At 42.2% G+C, this 16,137-nt stretch overlaps 1 protein-coding gene across 5 annotated transcripts in view; it reads right to left on the reverse strand.

The window, feature by feature from the left end:
- kif13a (kinesin family member 13A) overlaps window positions 1–16,137 on the reverse strand; it is a 38,211-nt gene that overhangs the window by 19,212 nt on the left and 2,862 nt on the right. For all 5 annotated transcript variants that reach the window (XM_026185844.2, XM_026185842.2, XM_026185841.2 and 2 more), the window contains exons 3-11: window positions 7,907–7,919; window positions 5,441–5,501; window positions 4,407–4,499; window positions 3,660–3,840; window positions 1,460–1,547; window positions 810–944; window positions 581–693; window positions 385–496; window positions 79–291 (exon numbers count right to left, since the gene is read on the reverse strand). In XM_026185844.2, the coding sequence (XP_026041629.2) occupies window positions 79–291; window positions 385–496; window positions 581–693; window positions 810–944; window positions 1,460–1,547; window positions 3,660–3,840; window positions 4,407–4,499; window positions 5,441–5,501; window positions 7,907–7,919 (1,009 nt within the window). The remainder of the gene's footprint in view (window positions 1–78; window positions 292–384; window positions 497–580; window positions 694–809; window positions 945–1,459; window positions 1,548–3,659; window positions 3,841–4,406; window positions 4,500–5,440; window positions 5,502–7,906; window positions 7,920–16,137) is intronic.

The raw sequence follows: 16,137 nt of genomic DNA on the forward strand, positions 1-16,137 counted from the left end.
GAGAATAAGTCAGAGTCAGATGTCTGGCATAATTTATTCCTAATTGAACAGCATCTGTGGTTCAACCTCTCTTCTCACCTCGGCCTGAGAGAGCTGAACTTTCAGCTTCTCCACCTCTTCCCTGAGCTCTCTGATGATCCGAGCGTTGGGGTCTTCATTCACAACGGCATGGTTGACGATTCTCTTGGCCCTGTCGGCGTAACGTAGAGTGGACAAAGTCTCCTCATAATTATCAGCAGCTGGACTCACCGTTGCTATCATGGCGGTCTTGCTGTTTCCGCCAAGGTTGTCCTGAGTTTAAAAAAAAAAAATCACAAGAAGCTGTTAAAATAGACTTTCATGACAAGTTACAAAAGAACAACCCAAACAGAACGTGGGTCAAACCTTCAGTAGCCAGGTGAGCACTGAGTCTCTGTAAGGCACAAACTTGGCCTTCCCCTTTCCTGCAGACTGATCAGCCAAAGCAGAAATCACACATCCTAATGTGGTGAGAGACCTAAAAACCAAACAAAGATACATTTAACCTGATAAATGATTGGACTTTATATACAGCTCATATACAAAATAAAAATGTTCTCACTTGTTTATATTGCTTCCTTCTTTGAGTCTCTCCCCAGCAGCTCCAGTCTTCGACACACGTTCACTTCCTGCCAGGTCAACCAGACTCATTTTGCTCACTTTCTCCCCTGAATTCTGTTGACAGTCACAGTGTGCCCAGACAAATATATTTAATTAATAAACAAATGTTTGTCCTTGTGAAAAAAATGATTGTAAATGTGTGTGAAATAAGAAAAAACAAAAAGACTTACTCCAGACTGTAGATCATAGAGCGTTTGCGTGACAATGATACTGAAGACGGCGTGTGATCGGCTGCTCTCCTCATTCATGTTGGTGGCTGCAACTGTGCGAGATTTGTTCCCCTCTGACATCAACACCTCAATGTCCTAAAAAAAACAAAAAAGAGGAAGGACAGCAGAACTATTTAAAGTGTTTTTCTTGCTCAGGCTTTGAGCACATTTCAGTGGCTAAATCTTTAAAATGATAGTTGTGATAGATGTGCACATCTGGCTGTATGCCACTTCATTTAATTGGGTCACAACTGAGAGAGGGCCAAAGCTGTGGGAAATCCATTGGACTAATATCAGGCAGAGCAGAGCGCAGAGGAGCAGGGCGGAGGTGTTTAAACGTAATTATGGAAGGGCCTGCCAAGGCTTGGCATACGCACTACACAAAACCCCATGACTACATCCCACATCAGGAATATGTGTCACTGGAGTCTCTGCGCTTGGGAAGGTTTTACACAGCGAGGTTATTCCAAATGTAAATCAGTGGTTTGGCGACTGAAGATACAAAGTAATTTCTTCTGGATGTTATAAATCATGTTTATGTGGCTCTGATAGAGGGTGGATATCGCCTCATTTCTGGTCGCGGCATGATGACAGACGGGTGAAAGACTCACCTCAAAGCTGGTCACAGCCAGCTGAGACAGACCGTCCACATACGGACCAAAGACTTTGTGTTCCCGAACTTTCAGGGACTGTCGGCTCCTTCAAAAAATAGAGAAGGCAACACAATGAGTAAAAGAGAACAAAGAAGCACTCTGAAGAAACTTAAAATCTTTTATTAAATACATACAAGCTGTAGTATGGAACTGTAACATATACATGAACATTTATAAGAATCAAAGCTTTTTCAAAGGGAATAATACGTCATTTTGATTAAGCTTATCAGCACCAAATAGATTTCCTGTGATTCACAATGCAGCAGTGCTTTAAATCTGGTGTTTGTGGTAACATTCCCACATTGGCACACCAGTAGAGATGGGTTCACAACAGGTTGAGAGCAAGGCCAAACAAAAATACACACAGGTGTGGATTTTTCTTGTTTAAGGCATACACCATGGGGAATCATCAGCAGTGTAAACTCACTGGACACTTTATTAAGAACTTGCTTGCTGGACCCCCTCTTATCTATGCTTAATGGCATAGATTCAACAATCTACCTATGATTCAACTTCAGGGATGTTCAGCCCACATTGACTTTAAAATGCGGGATTTGAATCTCCCGTTCCACCGCATCCCAAAGGTGCTCTACTGAATTGAGATCTGGTGACTATGGAGGTTATATGAGTAAAGTGAAGTCATGTTCACAAAACCAGTTTGAGATTATCTGAATTCTGTGTGATCTTTTGCGTTTGTGGGCCATCTGCTTCAAGGTTTGACGTGCTGTGTGTTCAGAGATGCTCTTCTTTTGTGGCAGGCACCTTACTGTAAATTGCGCTACATTTAACACCAAAAAGCATGCCCTATGTTGCACCCAGTGTGTGTGTGATAGTTGCTAGGATGGTTTATTTATCTGGAAAGAGAAGGGGAGATGTTATCAGAACAAGTGCATAATTGGCAGGGGTGGAGAGCTTAAAGATAGGAGCTAAAACTTTGTTTCTATCCTGTTGTTCTTTACTCTGAGGACTACTCTGAGTGTTTAGAGCTGAGCCCCACATACTCCTGCTGCACAATAATACTGGTATTTTAGCGAAACACAGCTGAACTGAAATTCACAGCGCGTCACATGGAAGATCCCAACAGGAGACAGATACAAGGATAGGTCTTGTTTTCCTTTTTACAGTGAGCAGAGTGGGCTCCAGTGTTTCAGGCTTTTTAGCTATATTTCTACACAAAGACTAGTACACAATGAAAACATCTCTGCATGTCTGTTTTTAGCAGTGAGAACATGCAAGGCAAACTCTGTAGTCACTACTGCATAACATTTGTCCATTAACATGAGCGTAACAATATCTTAGGATTAAGGCTAGTCAAATTAGTATGTGCAATATTCACTTTCTTCTTCAGACACACAACCAAATCACGTCCACCCTTGACTCCTGTATAGCTCCGCACCTTTGATGGAGATGGCAACCGGTTTAATCACATTTATTATTGTAAACAGATTGCTTGGAAGATTTCAGCTTTGTCTTAGTGCCATTTTCTCACCATCTTGATACATCAGACTTGGTTTGAAGATGTCTGTCTGTCAGTGGTCTAACCCACCCCTGCTTTATACAGTACTACAGCTAACGTTTATTCCTATAACTGACAGAGTAAATTAGGATGCAAGATCAAGAGCATCTGGAGGTTACTATATACGTGACAGGAAGCTGCATCTTTTGACATCTGCAACTCACAGAGCGCTGCACTGTAGTCTGTTTCTGGCGCTCGGCTCGCAGCAGCTCTGACCGCTCTCTCGCTCACGGCTTTACTACCAGATCTCCCCGAAACATCCCCATTCACAGCTCACCCTTCTTAGCAGTCTGTCTGCCAACCCACATCACACCACAGAGGCGAAGAAAGCAGCACTGTCAGAGGACGACACTGGCTGCTGTTCTGCAGGAAATAACTGGGTTGAGCTTCCTACTCACATCATTCTATCGCCATCCCCCCATCCTGGGTACTAGACACAACAGAGCTATAAAAAGAGACACAAACCAGAAGACAATGCGAGCTAACGGACAGATCACTCTCTACTTGAGCTGGAGAGACTGAAGAGAACGAGAAAACAACTCCATAGTTTGTGAAAACAGCTGCGTCTTGTCGCCCCCAGGTCCGAAAGCTGCTTCGGTGAGCTGGAACATGTGTATTTTTAAAAGCAAACATCAAACTCACCCTTTGGGATCCAGAAGGTCACGGACTTTCTCATTGTAGATCTCCATGTAGGAAACTTCCACCTTAAAAGAATGGCCTTCGTTTGTCTCCCTGTGGACCCTCTCAAACAACGAGCAGCAGAGTCGAGGAATTAAGCCTGGCTGCTCTCCATTGCCCATCATGGAAAAGGACTTGCCTGAGCCTGGATGCACAACAGAGCCACACATAAGTTGCCAACTTCAGAAAGCGAGTTAGTTAAGTGTAGTTAAGTGTAGTCTCTGCTATGGCCACAAGTACATCTGGAGAATAATTGCCATCATCATCGTGTTGCAAAAAACGAACATGTAAAGAATGAGTCTCCAGCTGTGCCAGCAGCTGTGTCAGGCCACATTTGTGCTTGCACATTTGCATATACTGGGTGTACAATGGATTTCCTTTAGCATGTTAGCATGCTAACATTTGCTTATTAGCACTAAAAATTAAAGGTGATGGGAGCACGTTAAAAGTGAAACTTCTTAATTCATTTCAAATCACTTCACATCATTATTTACGATTTGTGATCTAAGTTAAACTAAGACTGTCCAGAAGTGTCGTCATCACTCATGTGCTGCTTGCAGGATGTTGCTTCAACCAGATGATTATATCGGATTTGTTTTCTTTCTTTCTTCTAACTGATGAGCGTGCAGGTGTGTCCCTCTAAGACAGGAAGCAGGAAAAAATAGCTAATGTGCTTTCAGGGCGAGGGAGGAAATGAAGTCATTCAGTTACCTGTTTGTCCGTAAGCAAATATGCAGGCGTTATATCCCTGGAATGCATTTTCAAGTATCCCCTCTCCAAGGCACTTGAACACCACCTCTTGACCTTTCAGAGAAAGACACGGTCACCATGGAGATTATGGTAAACAGAGGAATAATTGTGTCACACAGGGTCAGAGGCCACGTCCTTTTAAGGATCCAGCCTCTGAGTTAATACACAGTTATACTGTATAAGCACTAAGATCACACATACTGTTTGGCTGTCTTAGTACTAAAAAAAAACTCTATAAATGGAGTGACAAGGGGCACAAAGGGCCACGAAACAGTGAATAAGATTCATGAAAGGTGGCAGATTCCTGTCTGGTCATGTGGAAAATGCAGAGCTGTGTAGAGAAAACTCTTGTGCTGCTCACTGTCATGCCCCTGCTCAATGGCCCAGCTGTTTAATGAGCTAAATAAAGCCTTGGCTCGGGCCCTTGAGGCAGCCCTTAACTGAACAGATTGCCTTGTCGGTTCACCACAAAGGAGATGTAAGCTTAACATTTCCATCGGCTAAACAAGAGTTATTTGACAAACACAAAGTATCCTCAATTATTATGTAAATCCGCCTCACACTGGCAGTAATAATCTCTTTTATGAAGATGTTACAGAAACTGCAGCTGAGGAGAAAGAAGAAAGCGACTTTACCGGGTTAGCCGGTGCACGGCAGTGTAACAGTGGTGGATAAATACATAAACACAATGATAAATGTGTGTGAACAACTGTGATGCCACTATAGCAGACATACGAGTCCAGACAATACAAACACAACTGCCTTGTGGATTTTAATTCATTCACTCAAAATGCTAATTTTCATATACACCTGTACTATACTCTGATTTGCATGATGCAAAAACAGCCTGCCATCATGCAGCGAGCTTCTTTGCCCTTGCAATGGTAACATAAAGCTCTGCAGCAGGTCTTTGCGTGGCACATAATTTGAGCTCTCTGGTTGAGTAAAGGATTGTTTTTCTGTTTTTTTTCCTAGCCTTCACATTTGTGACTCACCGGCATATTTGGGAACGTTGGACTCATCCATGGACCAGAAACAGTGGTCAAATGCGAACACCTGCAGAGGCGACAGCACAGGGAGTGTAAACACACACTTGCCCAAGCATGTATAGTACAACATAAGCCAGTCTCTCTTAGTGGTGGTCGTCTTCTAAGGTTCACAGGATTGATGTGCAGTACCATGTAAATCAGCAGGACTGAGCTTGTCTGAGTGAGTAAGAGGAATCCTAACTGAGCATTGTTCGAAGTAATGTTAGTTAAGACCGCATCATGTCTGTCTGTACAAATTCACTCTCAGCTGTTTTGTCATAGTGGCTGGAGTTAAACGAATTCATAAATCAGGGTCAGCGCTCCCCAGAAGAAATTCCAGCACTCAGTGACCCTCATCTCCAAGGAGACAGAGGCATAGCTGTTCCACTTGGTGCGGGCTGGGTCTTAGCCCTCTAAGTCCCACAACACAGACTTCTGCAGCAGCATGCCCTTCTATCACCCAGGCACCTGCAAGTGCTCTGGATACATAACACACAGAGAGGATACTCTTTCTGGGGAAAGAGCATTAGTCAACAGCCCCTCACAGACAGAACAGCTCCTCTTACAATGTATCTGTTTATGCACTTGACTCCATATTTATCTGCTGTATCGTTCTTAAATGTATCCTTTAAGCAACTGCAATGCAAGTCACCCATTACATATTTTTGTTTGCTGTTGCAACACCTCATTTGCCTAATTTCTAGAAATGCATTACCTGTGCCAGCGCTCAATCCAGAACCATTCCCACACATTTCCAACAAAAAAACAACCCCCCCAAAAAAGACTGCAGTTGTCATGGCACCATGTACTCACTGGACCCAAGAGTTGGAAAGACTGAAATCAGCGAATATAGGAGGGGCTACTGCAGGAACTTCACTGATGTTTGGGAGATGCAGCCCACAGATATTGTATTGCCAAAGGAAATTACCCTGAGATTTGTGATAATGTAATGCTAAATAATATCATAACATTTTCTCCATCGATGGAAAAGAGGTTATTTGTGTTGATTCAAGAAAGAAGCACTAGGACAAAAAGTGTGGCCTGAACTCGGTAATGGGAGCTTTATATATGCTTCTCCCTCCATTTGCCTTAAACTTTTAAAATCAGATTAACATTTCAGTCTTGATCTAATTTTTGAAGTTTTTAGGCAGATTTTTGGTTGCTTAAGCAGTCATCTAGCTTGTATTTAGGATAAAAAGCTTAAAATTATAATCATTATATTCAGGATTTTAAAAATGCATTGCAGATTTTTTCGGATTATCGTTCATATGTTTTTTTCCACATCTGTATTATTGCAGCCTATCTTGGTCAGGACCAAAAAGTCCACATATTTTGTTCGCTTGTGTTTTTCTGATGTTAGAAGAGTAGCTGCCGTCCTGTCAATGGTACAATTCCTGGCTTTAGTGCTCTGCCAAAACACTTTTCTCTACACAAATACCCCATAATAATTGACCTTTAATCATAATAAGGGCCACTGGCCAGGGAAGCAGTGGTTGCACAGTCAGCATGGGAAGCACTGAGATCACTGAATGCTTTGAAAGCAAGACCTCCTCTTGTGACTTCAGACAAGTGAGTGGGTGCCATTCAAAGGAACAAAAGTGCCATCATTCTCAATTAAGGCTGGTTTGGTAACTAGGGCTTCAGCCTCCTTTGGCCTGTCTCTGTCGGGCCTGAGGGTGTGACTGCACCACAAATTGTTTTAGACTGGACAATTACTATTAATCAGCAGTGCAAATAATGATGCAGCTGAGGCGCACAAAGCCCTTTTTGTCATTTCTAGTATGAAAACTGTCCGAATGTGATTGGACTGCAGCGTCTGTTTCCCCAGTAGACGGCAGGGAGAATTTGAGTGGCACTATAGCTCAGCAGACAACCACGTGCTTGTCTAGCTGAAAGGTATTATAGGGTAGCTCGGGTTCACAGGCCCCAGAGACCATGCACACCCGTGGCCCGGACTAGTGCTCCCCTTGGTCCAGCCAGGGGCTGACTGTACTGAGCACAAAGCCCGTCCCTGGTGTGTGAAACATCTCTGAGCTAGTCACCAGCGTGTTGTCAAGGGGGGGGGAAAGTGGGGGTGCACTCCAACAATGCAGCTTTGAATGTGCGCACACACTGCCCCAGTGTCCGCGCTCATCCCTCTCTCATTGTAACGCCTTTGTGGGTGTTCACGAGATCTTAGAGCGCTGACACATTCACACGGACATCTATCCGGCTCCTGCTGACCAACCAAACTACTAAAACACCCTCAGTCATGTCCCTAGAAACAGCAGTGGACTGAACTGTGCAGGATGTCTCTCAGCTCCTCGGGGGAGAAGCGCTGCTTGTCCCGCATCCTGCTACTGAATGATCTGTGAAGTCACTATAAATGGAATTCAGCTCTGTTGATGTCAGCAGGTTGTTTTGTAGAAAAAGAAACAGATAAAACATACATACCTTAGGTTGTTTCCTGGTGAGATTGAGGGGAAATAGTAGGAACCCAGCAGATGAACCAAAAACAGAGAAAAACACAGAGAAATGAACATAGTTAGCAAACAATTTCACAGTCAGAACTTGATATCCACAGTGCTCTGAAAAAAAAAAAAGAAACGTGTAACCTCAGTTCTTTCTTTGAAATTCCTTCTTTGACTTCTTTCATTCCTTCTATCATTTTCTCACTCACTCATTCATTTCCACATTGTTGCTTTTCCTGGTGGGAGCTGGTGCTGTGATTGGGTTCATAATTGGGCCAGTGGAGTGTGAGGAAGGGAAGAGATTTAGGATTCAATGTCCCACTGACTCTGCTGAATAAATAGCTCTTATGCCTGTGGACTTAACACAGAGGCCAGCTTGGGGAAGCTGCACTGTGCATTACAAGCTCCCGGAACTAAGGACAAAAGTGTAGCATATATGGTTCTAACATATGCAGGATTATTCTCTTAATTGGACCAGTCCTCATCTTACAGTAAGGTACAGCCTCTACGGTGTGTGGTTAATTAAGAAATGCATGCTCCACAATCCAGTCCTTCAAGATTCAGCAGATAACTCCTGCAGAAGTCTTCTGGCACAGACACAAAGGTGGGCATCACCTTCACACAGTAACCAATACAGAGCAGAAGCTTTGGGAAGACTGAAACACTGCACCAATGTTTCTCACACAAACTAAGCTGAGTCACCGACAACGGCAGGGCCATGGAGTGCTCAGCATCCATTTAAAAATAGCCTCTGTTTTTTTTTTAATTTCTAAGTTTCAGAATAATAGAAAATCAAGGGGAATAGATAAAGAATTAACTGTGTTTTAGCTCTTACGACAGAAGAGTGTGGTTGAAGAACAAAAAGCAAGAGGGCCTCATCTGGGTTCATACCCTATATCTAAATCTGGGCCACTTACAACACTGAGACTTGGTCTTAATCAAAGCACACAGAGACTGCAGCAGGCAGTTCCCCTCCACCGGCCAGTCGCTCCATACTGCAGCGCAAAGAGGGGACGCCCAGGAAGCGCTACAGTATGACATATGCAGGCTATGTGGGTCTCCAGACTAGAGGGACTACAGATAAGGTCTTCATGCATGCTAAACTGAAAGGCAAAATTTAAATTAAAAAACATGGCAGAGATATGAAGATGGAGTACTGATGAAGAACAAAAGGAGAAAATTGAGGAGGAGTGGAAAGAGAGAGCCAGAGACACACACTTGATGATGAAAAGATGAAAGACTCGCTGTTTTTGAATGAGTGCACTCCACAGCAGAATCTCCACATCTGCAGCATAAACTAAGCAGCAGTAACAGGGGCTGCTGCAGTGGTTTGGCGGCTCATGCTCACTGTGTCATCTACTGTATGTACAGTTAATGTATCCAGTTACGGCATGCTGGGAATGCTGAACAAGACAATAGGAGGAACTGTTCCTAACTGGCTATATTTAGGATTTCATAGAGTTCCTACTTCCTTGTCAAAATCTCACAAGACATTCATTTAATTCCAAACAGCTGACTTCATTTTAGCCTCCTATTCAAAACGAGTCCCTAACCTCCTACCCTATCACAGCCAAGAACTCCTTCTCAGTAAGTTAAAACACACTATCCTCCAGTTCTCCCCCTTTGCTTTGGACATACTCTCTAACTGAAAGCTGTCTTCCCTGACATTGATCTCACAACATATGAAGTCACATTTGGATGTGTAAATACTTCTAATGATGCTTCCTGCACAGAAAAAAAATTTTTTTTCAGGCTATAGTTGTCAAATGTAGTAGTTTATATTACAACACTCAAGCATGAAGCCCACAGGCAGTCTGCTAAATAATCAGCATGGATGTCAAGTTATGTCTTGAGGGCTTATTAAAGACTATGCTGTGGTTGGACAGTACAAATGTGCGACACGCATGTATGGCACAGAAGTGCCAGGTGGTATCAGGTTATTATCCCCTCAGAGGCAGATGCACTAAGCCACTGCAGCCTCAGCAGGGCATGAATGAAATCGAAAGCCCTTTTCAGACATGGCAAATATAACATTTCTGCCTTCGTCAGTTTGACTTAGTGCATTCTGTCTTTCAGATATAGTCCACTTTTGCATCATCCAGACACACCCATGGCAGTGTGCACACAATATTTGCAATCAAAGCAAAAAGACTTTTTTGCACTTGTGTCAACAAGCAGTAACTGTGGTGATGCGCAACCACACTTTTGAATATTAAGATCTCTCCACCATTAAGAGCAGGGTTTCTCCCTGCATGCATGCTGCATGGTGGTGCTGCGCAGGCTGACCGCACCCTTCACACACAGGCTTGGCAAGAGAGAGAGAGAAAATGAATCATAAAGAACTCTATTAACCTTAATGCAAACATGAGGTAGTTAGATGAAATTATTATTGTGTGCATGCTTTTGCTGTTTAGGTCACTCTCTGATGAGCCGAGCAACTCACAAAATGAGCGACAATGTGACGTGTTGTGTATTGGAGGCCAAACAATTCAAAGGCCTGACCAGCCGTTGTTGTGAGTAGGGTGCTCAATCCGACATACTGCAAAGCTATCATCCTCATGTACCACAGCACGTACATTAGGGACTTAAAAATCCTGTCAGGATGGGTAAAGTGTGTCTCTGTGCTTCCTTTTAGGGGAACGCTTAGGTTCCTGCAACTCCAGCTACCTGATGCCAAAGCACCCATGTATGACTAACTTGGCCAAAGGGAGGAAACTGGCCTCTCACACTGCTATGACTCTCCTCCAGCACGTGGTGTGAGATAGATTAGAGGAGAAAATATCCTCGTTTCTTGTTAAACGATAAGAAATATCACTTCAATACCAGACCGTGACCAGTTTCAAAGATAGTCTGGAAAGGGTCTGACAGATTTTTGTGGCCCTTTCAGCTTAAATCCATGGGTGTGGCAAAAACGAAGGTATAAAAAGTGGGAAATCAGCACTGGAATTCGCCCCCCCCCCCTGTGGTTATGGAGCAAGATTAAGGCCACTGGGTTATCGTGCCACTGAAAAATGCACTCTTCTAAACCAGCAGACAACACATCAGATTAATGTACTGTATTATCCACCCACTGAAGCAGAGATCTACTCTAAAAAATTACATTCTATTCCCACAAGCTCACACAATTATTAGACAAAATAATGAGTTTTTATTGTATCATTTAATACAGTAGTTTCTAACAGTATATATACACTACTTGCCATTATTTACTGAGATTCCTCAGCAGCCTTTCAAAGACTTTATGATGACATAATCCTGCTCAACAAATGGAGTATGGAAGAGGTCCCCCCATTAAGACTCCACAGCATTCATCCCCTCTGCACATACTCTCGCATACACATAACATATTTTGCTGCCGCTCCCACATGCATATTCGAATTCCTCCTCTTGATCTATGGTTGAAACATCACTCCCCCATAACACACACACACACACACACACACACACATACAATCTTTTCACCTTAATTTAACCACACATATGACTTTTCCCCCGGTAAGCTTCTGACATGCTTCAAGACAATTAGATTTCAGCAAGCTCTAGAGCCAAACACAATTTTCAGACTGTGTGTGTTTAAGTGTTAGGTTAACATTTCAAATTGCCTGCCAGTAAGTTTAGAACCGGACATGCCTGTCCCCGCTCAAAGCAGAGGTCATCTTGCTGCATAGACACCAAGCAGAGTTACAGTAGAGGGGTGCTGGGGATGGGTGCTGGGGATGGGTGCTGGGGGGGGGGGGGGAGGTTCCCATGTAGCACCCAGCCTTCATGCATAACTGACCACACTGTCAAGAAAAATGAGTACAATCCCAAAATAAAACATGACAAATAACTGTTAAGAGCTTTACATGCTGGACAAAAACATTTCCAACGCAGCACTGAAGGAAGATAATTTGTTAATGAGAAAACCAGATTTAGGCTACTGAGACAACTAATTCATATCATACAAGCTCAGACTTTGTCAGCTAAATATGCAACATCTTGGTTAGTGTTGGACCCTTTAACAGGACCGCAACTCAAATTCTCTACTGCAAACGAAAGCCTTGCATTTAAAATGCTTCCTAAGAAAAGCATAGACTTATCAGCTATGTGCACATTAATGTTTTGTCATGTATGTGAAAGCAGCTTTTTGCCGTTTTAGCAGCTGAGGTAAAGCGACTATTACAGTTTGACACTGTAGTGCACTGGTCCCCACAGCATAAAGTTTATAAGGTACAGACTGAAAAACTAGAGATTTTGGTCCATATTTACATGACAGCATCTCACAGATTTGTCAGCTGCACATTCACAATGCAAGTCTTTTGTTCCACCAGATCACAAAGGTGCTGTATTGCACTGAGATCTGGTGACTGTGGAAACAATATGAATAGAGTGAAGTGTCATGTTCAAGAAACTAATCTAGCATTAACAAGGTATTTTCATTTTTTTGGACCACTCTCTAAACCCTAGAAATGGTTGTGTGAGGAAAATCCCAGTAGGGCAACCGTTTCTGAAATATTCAGACCAGTCTGTCTAGCACTGGCAGCAAGGCCATATTCAATGTCACGAAGTCCCCTTCCTACCCCATTTTGATGCCCAGGTTGAACTTCAGCATGTCGTCTTGACCGTATGTATGACCCTAAATGCACAGAGCTTCTGCTGTCTGATTGGCTGATTACGTGAGGCTTTTTTGTGAAATAGTGTTACTTAAGTATTCACAGCCATTTAAATTACACCATTAAAGCTCTAAGGCCAAAAAAGGGGTGACAATTCTGTTAATGTAAACTGCAAATTGATCAGTAACACCTGCACACAGTTTTGTAAAGCAGTGATATTGACAGGTATTAAAAAAATCAAAATACTGAATGCACTAAATGATCATTTTTTAAAAAGCCTAAAACAAAGGAGTCCTTGCATCATTGTTCTAAAAGCTAAAATTAGTCTGAAAATATTTGGAATGAGCGGCTGGAGAATATCATATCACTCATGAAGTCATCAACATAACTTCAGGACTTTTTCTGTATCTTGAAACTGCTGTTGCTAAGCGACGGTGGTAAACATGGAGGGCGAGTCAACCAACCAGCCTCATGAGTCAAAGTTGGAGTATGAAAGGCGAATTTACGATCTCCAAAACAACCCTTAATGAAGAGCACTGTCACCAGCAGCACACGTGATGCTCATACCAACTGCTGTGTGGTACCTCGAGGTTTCCATAACAAATGTTAACAGCAACATATGATGCAGGCAGGGTCTAATTTGATCCTCTCTGGCATTTCTGACAACAATGTGACAAGGTGGGTCACCAGGCTACGTGTGTGTATGCTAAAACACAGACCACATCTACTCTTAAATCCAGTAAGTTCCAAACAAGCCAGAAAAGAAGTGCAATTCATCAATTAGTTCGGTACAGTACTGAGCAAATGAAGAGAAAAGGAAGTGACACATTTACTACTGGGACACACCGCTCATGAACCCCATCTGCCTGCTGGATGTCACTTAGCTGAATAGATCTGGCATATGCCGGGCGAGGATAATAACAAAAGCCAGAGTGAGAATGTTTAAGAAGTACAAATCACATCATTAATGTCATTAATTGGAGGCAGAAATGTAATTTTAACAGAGGTATGGGCTTGAATGGCTCCACTTCCACAGAACGAGACCAAAAGCAAGTCCACAATAAAACACTACCTCATTATGAAAGCAAACAGAATATAACAAGCAGGCTCAAAAACTTCAAAAAGGCCTCATCTCAGAGAATCACGCCAGGAACAAAAACCAGAATAATTATAGAAGAAAAAGTGTTTGAGAGTGAATTTTCACAAATACTGCCTGTAGAATTAGAGGCCACATGTGAGATTAATGAGGCACAGGCCTGACAAAGAGGGAAGGCACCATCTTTTCTCAATTCCGGATCAAGATGTAAACAATGTCCCACCCTCTAAACAAACAGGGAACAGTCCTCAAGGGAATGTAATTGTTATATCAGCGTGCTGCTAGCACTTTCTCCTAATAGCAAAGAAAGCAGCCTTAAAGTGAAAATCTGTGCTGATAGTGTGCAACTAACTGTGAGAATAAGATTTTAATGTTGATTATTGGCACATGAGAAGCACCAGTGAAAAAACAAAGAGAGCATTCCTGAGGTCGGCCAGTGGACAAAGCAGCATTGTCATTTAGTAAAGGCTTGTTTTGGAAATCTGGATGACACTTGTTGATGTGCAACGAAGAGAAAATGTGACCAAGGCTCTAAAAAAAAACAGTGCACTGTCATGTCTACCCAACACCTTAGTGCAGAAAGCCCAGTGTCTTTATTAGCTGTGTTTTAGTGAGGGTTAGCAAACAAATAAAGTTCTTGGATGCTAAAAAGCATTAGTAAAACATAGGATGATTACATTTAAAGGAGACATTTGAGATTCTGGAAAAGTTTGATGAGATTTTGATGAAAAGACTGCTAGTAAACTTCACGTCTATATGGTAAATATTAAAAAAATATGTTAAGCCTAGCTTAGCATGAAGGCTAAAAGCAGCTAGCTAACGCCACATAAAGGTAAATTAGTTTTTAAATATATTGTTTTGTTAATTACTGTGTGCAGCTTGTAATACAGGGTGTGATATGCTGGGAGGATGGAGAGGAATCCCTCACCTACTACATAAACTGCTTTTTGTTTTGTGTTTTATCTAAATAAAATGTATTTCCCCCTCTGATTTTTAGCACTGCATCTTGAAACAGTCTATAAGGCAAACAACAATGAAATCAGAAACTGACTTTCACTTTCAGCACTCCTGATGGGAGATGACACAGCAAACATGGAGGCGATCTGGATCCCATTCTGTTTCAGCTTTTTATTCTTCCACCTTCACACCAATGCTGCTTCAACATGTAAACTGCAGCTAATTAAATAACAGAGAAATGAAACTGATTCAGAGTTGAATCTGAGGCCCATCAGGCAGCAAAACACATTACAGAGTATTTCATTATATTAATAAGAATTACATTTAATCCAGTTAAATTATTTATATGGAAGTATTACAGGTGTTGCTTGATTGGATTTTTAATTATTATTAATTGCAAAGACAGTAAGGGTTGCAAAAATCTTCTCGGAACAACATTTTAAAGTTGAGTTCCTTATTTCAAAAAAATGAACATTTAGGAAAAATAGAGAAATCAGGACATTCGGGACCAAATTACTCATCTTTCTGAACATATTTAAAAGAATGTATTTGTTCATGAAATTTCAGAAGCAGCAGCGGGTTTTTTAACTGAAGCTGCACTCCACACCGCACAGATTACATATTCAAGTAAGCAAGATAACACTAGTAAGTGCAGATAAACCCAATTGAGCTCTTGTGACCATCGGAGATAAGAAGAGATTAGACGTGAAATTACAAGCTTGGGGACAGACATTATCAGATAAAGACATGCTTCCACTAATCATCTTGAAATGCAGGACTGCAGAGCTAGAGTGGCATGGGGGATGAGAAGCCCCAAAAACTTGCATATTCGACAGGACAAAGACAAATGCCTTCTGAAAAAAAATGACCACATGGAAGACAAAAGGCAGCACCTCCATGTGACATAAAACAGACTCCATTGCGTCTGTCTAAAAAGTGATTGTGGTTAGCTCTTGTCTTTTCCAATAACTGTGCATCTGAACAAGACAAGCAAGAGATTTACATAAAGCAGATTTTCCAACACAACATGACCTTGTATTCGGTTGTTGCACGTTGACGGACATGCTGGGACTTGATAGATGTAATATGGCTCTATTGTGTGAGTCGAAGGGAGTTTTTTTGGTCATATTGCTCAGGCACTCATCCCCTGTGCAGACAGCAGCCTCAGGTATTTCACTGCCTGTCCACCCCCACCCTGATTGTGACTGACTGTCACATGAAAACTAAACCTTTCCCAGATTCCTGTTTCAAATATGCCATTTGTGCCAGCTTAGCAAGCAGACGAAAGACGAACCTTAGGAAATTTAACCTCTAGCCCTGAAGTCATAGCCCACGTTTCATTTGCAAACCGCTGAGCTTACTCTTCAATTCTCAGGGAAACAGGAGAGTGGGGTGGGAGTCATGAGTGTAGCCATAATGTTCTGTGGTGCAGAGGCTTCAAACGAAATCCTTTCTTTAAATTCTTTACATGAGTCACGTTTTTAGAGGTGTTGTCCAACCTGATAAACTCATTCACTCGATTCCACCTCCCAAAAAGACATCATTTCTGTATTTCATCAGACTGAAGCA

This window comes from Astatotilapia calliptera, chromosome 11 (assembly GCF_964374335.1).
Source record: "Astatotilapia calliptera chromosome 11, fAstCal68.1, whole genome shotgun sequence".
In the NCBI taxonomy this organism is placed as follows: Eukaryota; Metazoa; Chordata; class Actinopteri; order Cichliformes; family Cichlidae; genus Astatotilapia; species Astatotilapia calliptera.